The sequence below is a fragment of the Chanos chanos genome, chromosome 12 (genome assembly GCF_902362185.1).
Source record: "Chanos chanos chromosome 12, fChaCha1.1, whole genome shotgun sequence".
In the NCBI taxonomy this organism is placed as follows: Eukaryota; Metazoa; Chordata; class Actinopteri; order Gonorynchiformes; family Chanidae; genus Chanos; species Chanos chanos.
In genome coordinates this window covers 5,476,951-5,481,950 of record NC_044506.1, presented here as the reverse complement: position 1 = coordinate 5,481,950, position 5,000 = coordinate 5,476,951, and the positions used below count along the sequence as shown (strand labels likewise).

At 41.6% G+C, this 5,000-nt stretch overlaps 1 protein-coding gene across 1 annotated transcript in view; it reads right to left on the bottom strand.

The window, feature by feature from the left end:
- ptprua (protein tyrosine phosphatase receptor type Ua) overlaps positions 1-5,000 on the bottom strand; it is a 139,664-nt gene that overhangs the window by 50,686 nt on the left and 83,978 nt on the right. The window contains exons 11-12 of the mRNA XM_030789339.1: positions 4,856-4,965; positions 2,684-2,885 (exon numbers count right to left, since the gene is read on the bottom strand). Of these exons, the coding sequence (XP_030645199.1) occupies positions 2,684-2,885; positions 4,856-4,965 (312 nt within the window). The remainder of the gene's footprint in view (positions 1-2,683; positions 2,886-4,855; positions 4,966-5,000) is intronic.

Below are 5,000 nucleotides of genomic sequence, written 5' to 3'. Positions count from 1 at the left end.
CTGCATTGCCTGGGAAAGGTCCTAGAGGACAATCTATCTGCACCCCGCAAACCACACAGGTAATAATAATAATAAAAAAAAAAAGTAACTAAGTAACTGATACTGAAAGTAAACTTTAAATAAGTTACTTTTTTACTTTTATTTGAGTAGATTTATACACACGTAATTTTACTTTTACTTTAGTACAATTTCACCATAGTAACAGTACTTTCACTTGAGTAAAATAATTTAGTACACTTAACACCTCTGGCACCCACGCACACTCACACGCAAACACACGCAAAGACAAAACACACACACACACACACACACACAAAAGGAAGTGGTGAATACCAGGCAAACACATTAGCACAGATACATATGGATGAGTGCAAGGAATGAACAAACATGCACACAAGGACCTGCACATGCATTCACCTGTGCACATATTAAACACACACACACACACGCACACGCACATATAAGCATTCACTCGAATGCACGCAAACATGTACGCACACACGCGCGGGTTCACATGTCAAAACGAATGAAGCTCTGCATTAAGACAACCACTGAACTCATTGTTTTGAATTAAACATGTCGCTGTCACGTAGCTTGGAACCAAAACACTGAGCAGTTACACCCTCAGATTTACATCAAAGAACCCGGTCCCCTTCCGACACGGGTTCCCTAAATGAGGCAGAGCGGTGGATTGGCTCAGAGGTTTCGGCGCGTTGGCTCTCCTGTTGGAACTTTAAGGGGCCACGCACAATGATTTTACAGAAGAACAGGTTGCTTTGAAGTGATTCAGATGAAAGGAAGGTTAGTGAGGCAGAATTCACTGTACTGTAAAATCACAGGAATCACTGTTCCAGTTAGTGGCGAGGTTTTTTTTTTTTAAACTGTGGGTCATACAGGGTAATAAAGTGACACAGACTTTGTCGGAGTAACATTGGTTAATTACTCCAGTTAGTATCATGGTAACATCGGTTAATTAGTCCACTTTGTATCATAATAACGTCAGCTGCTAGTTACTTGTATCGGTGATTAGATGCCGGTTTTTATCGCGGTAACACTGGTTAACAAATCCAGCTTTTTTTATCACGGTAGCCTTGATTAACTTAGTTCAGCTCACAGCCAACACTGGTGAACTGGTCCAGTTTACAGTCAAGACAAAGCTGGCCACAGGTCATTGTTACAGTAACCCGGGAAACTGGTTCAAAGTTTAAGGTAAGTTTAGGATTTGAGCAAAACAAACATAAGTTCAACGAAGACAAAATCCAAGCGCGACTAAGAAATAACACTCCCTAGCTTCCGTTCCTAACAGTCTCAAGCTTAGACTTAATAATTATACTCCTCCTCTAATCCTGTAATCTGATTTATGGGAGTCTGGTTGAAATAAGATTGACTTTTTTGGCTGACAGGTTTAAAAAAAATATTTAAAAAAATGATCAGATGAGACTCGCTGGGAAAAGTCCTCTGACAGTAAGCTTTGTACCGAACTAAGGACTCTCTAATGTTCAGTTCTGAGCGAGACTGACTGCTGGGTTAAGATATGGCCGACTCTGCCGCCGACATTGATGGATTCTGAGATGATCGGCCGTCGCGGAGGTTCTATTTATAAAAGCCTGATTCGGCCCGTTCAAGGCCTGAGTCACATTCCTTTAGATGTGTCATGTCCAGGCAGTGAGAACTTTAATCTCAGTACAACCTTCACATGACGGGTGATGGGTGGTGGGGGGTGGGGTGGGGGTGTTAAAAAAATCCCTATCAAATGAATAAATACACGAACGCGCACACGCTGTTTGAATTCCTTAGAACATTCAGAACTGACGACGAGGTTGTTTTCTCTCCTCAGCAGAAAACGCCGTCTGACTCCAACCTTTGACCCTGTGGGGTCAGCCTCAGAGAACAGCACTAATGACTGGAATTACAACACAAGCTGCCAGTGCCCCCAGTTAATCAAGCCCGGTGGTCTAATTACTCAAAACTTCTGTACAAGTACCTCATTTAGAGAGCCGTGTACAAAGGCACTTTTTTTTTCTCCACCAATCAAAGCAACTATTAATAATTCATCTACATGTCTACAACAAAAACAGCTGCACATGAAAGATTAGTAAACAGTTTTTTTTTTTTTCTTTTTTTTTTTTTAATAACAAGCCTTTATAAATAGAATTTGTTGTAGTGTTTTACACCAAAGCATTGTACATTTTGGAATAAGCATTTTGTAATTAATGGGACTCCCATACATTTGGGGAGAACTCTGCATTGATGAGATAATCGTAAAGCAGCACTGTTTTTTAATGTGAGCATTTCTAATGAAACATTCACCACTTCAGTATCAATATGGAGGTTCCGTTAATAGTTTTATTATCCATAAATGCTTAATATGGAGAGTCAATGAACAGTTTGATCAATATTAAGATTTAATTGATAGTTTTATCACCCATAAGTACTGAACGTTAAGATTGAATTCTTCAGTTTTTAACTAAAAATCTTCAGTATTAAGATCTAATCAACAATTGTATTTTCCATAAACCCTGAATATTAAAATCTAATCAATAATTTTATTTTCCATAAGTCCTGAATATTAAGATTTAATCAATAGTTCCATCACTCTTATGTACTGCCAGTAAACGGTAGCTTGGGTATCCGGTTTATGGCAGCTGGGTGGTATGGTGATTTAAGCATCCGGTACACTCACCGGAGATGTTGGTGGTGATTTCGGTGAGGGCGGTTTGGCCGAAGCCCTTGGCCGTGCGGGCGCGGACGGACACCAGGTAGGTGGTGCCCGGGTGGAGGCCGGAGAACATGTGGTAGGTCTCGTTCTTCAGCTTGGAAACGGTGCGGCGGGGGCCGGGAATGTTGATGCTGGGATCGGACGACTCGATGCTCTGGTAGCTGATCTGAGGAGGAGGAAGAGGACCAGACATTAACAGCAGAGGGCTGAGAGACAGGTCCGTTGGTGAGCCACAGGCGACGGTGCATCAGTCAGACAAGTGGAAAATGACCTGCTTCTGTTCAGTGCTTTGTGATCTCCAAAAACCTCCGGGTCATATCTTTTCACCCAAGTGCGGAAATTAAACCATTCTTCTTGTTATTTGGAACAGAGCAAGAGACCAGCATAAGGTCCAAAAAGACCCCCTTATTTCTTGGTAACGTGGTCATGTCTTGCTCTGTTTCTCTCTTTTTTCATTTTTTTTTTCTCAAAAATACATTTCCGTTTTGAAGCATGCCTTCCATTCTCAGTATCTCTTTTTCCTTCTGTTTTTTTTTTTCTTTTTCTGGAACATACTGGCCTCCTTGATCTTTCTGATCATCTCGCTCTTTAATCTCTCAAACTACGTGAACGTCTCTCTGCAGAAAGCCACTGTACAGACTCCGGTCCTGATTATCTGAAGACTGTAAAGAGCTCCTTCAACCCACCCACCCCCCCCCCCCCCATCTCCACTCAGAAGTTCCACGAGATCTTTTAAATCACGGTCCTGATTTAGACCATATATCCGATTTCTTTCCATCCACTGCCTCGCTAGTTATTTTCCCCCTGCCTCCCAAACTCATTTTAAACTCATTTGCATTTGCATCCTTGTTTTCCATTTGATCCCTGTTGTGGATAATGAACACCTGCAAACCCACAGGCCAGAGAGCCACGAAACCCTTAGCTAACACTTAGCTCCTGTGACGTCGTTCAGTTGAAAAAAAAACAAAACAAAACAAAACAAAAACAACAACAACAACAGTAACAACGAAAAAAAAAAAGAAAAAAAAAGACCCCACATAAACACCTTCATAATGAGTGGCCGCCACTTAACGCAATCTGACTCCTACAGCGGGTTTAACGGTTAAACGTTTTTGTGCCGACACTCCACGAACAAGAGCACAGGCACCGAGGGGCAACCGTAAGGGTATAAAATATTAATAATTATAAGCAGTTATTGTTACCCCATATGACAGCTTCTGCTAGGCAAATAAGTAATTATAATGTTTGTTCCCACATCTAATTACAGCCTAGAGAGCCAACCACAGTCTCATTACCATAAGAACATATAAACCTTGTGAACAGAGAGGAGGGCACTAACACTGCTAATGACTACGCCACCCGTTACGGGAGGAAAAAAAAAAAAAACAGACCTGTGAGAGAGAGGTGGGAGACAGAGAGAAAGAGAGAGAGAGAGAGAGAGAGAGAGAAAGAGGGAGAGACGGTATTAAAGGTGGTGCGTGTTTGTCGCAGCGGGTCTGTACATTGTGGCAACACTTCATTAAAAGCCTTTGCTTTTGCTTAATAAACATGGCACGCCGCCTGTCGTGAAAGATTGTCAGTTTGAATATATGGTGTGTTAGCATCTGGCTAATTAGTAACGTCAAGATGTATAGACGTGAAACTGTACCCAGGGTTAGCTGAGCTACGCTGACACTCTCTGTGCTTTCACGAGGCCTGCAATATATTTTCATAAGTATGAAATGTTTAAGTTCTCATGGGAAACTTAACCTGCAGAGAGAATTTGGGTGTCTGTACAACATTTTCAGGTTCGCAATAAAATAAAATAAAATAAAATAAAATAAAATAAAATGAACATAGCGACACCACTATTTCTGCAGTTACTCCAAAGGCCAACAACACACATAAAAACAGCTACATAGACCATCCACCCTTTGGTAGCTGTAAAGCGTTACGGTGCAGTTATGTCAAGCATACGCTAGATGTTGTCTGCATGTATGTGTGCTGATCTTTGGAGAAACCTTTCTTTAAAAAGCGATGTATAGGACATAAAGAGATTCAAAACCAATACGAACACATACATACATAGAGAGCGAGAGAAAGAGAGAGAGATAGAGAGAGAGAGAGAGAGAGAGAGAGAGAGAGAGATTTTTTTACCTCGTATTGTGTTATGAGTCCATTCGGTTCCAGTGGTTCCTCCCATTTAAGGAAAATCATGTCCTCCAGAGGGGTGAAGGTCAGGGACTCAGGAGCGATGCCACCAGGAACTGCAGAAAGAGATTCACCATGAGAGGGGTGGAGA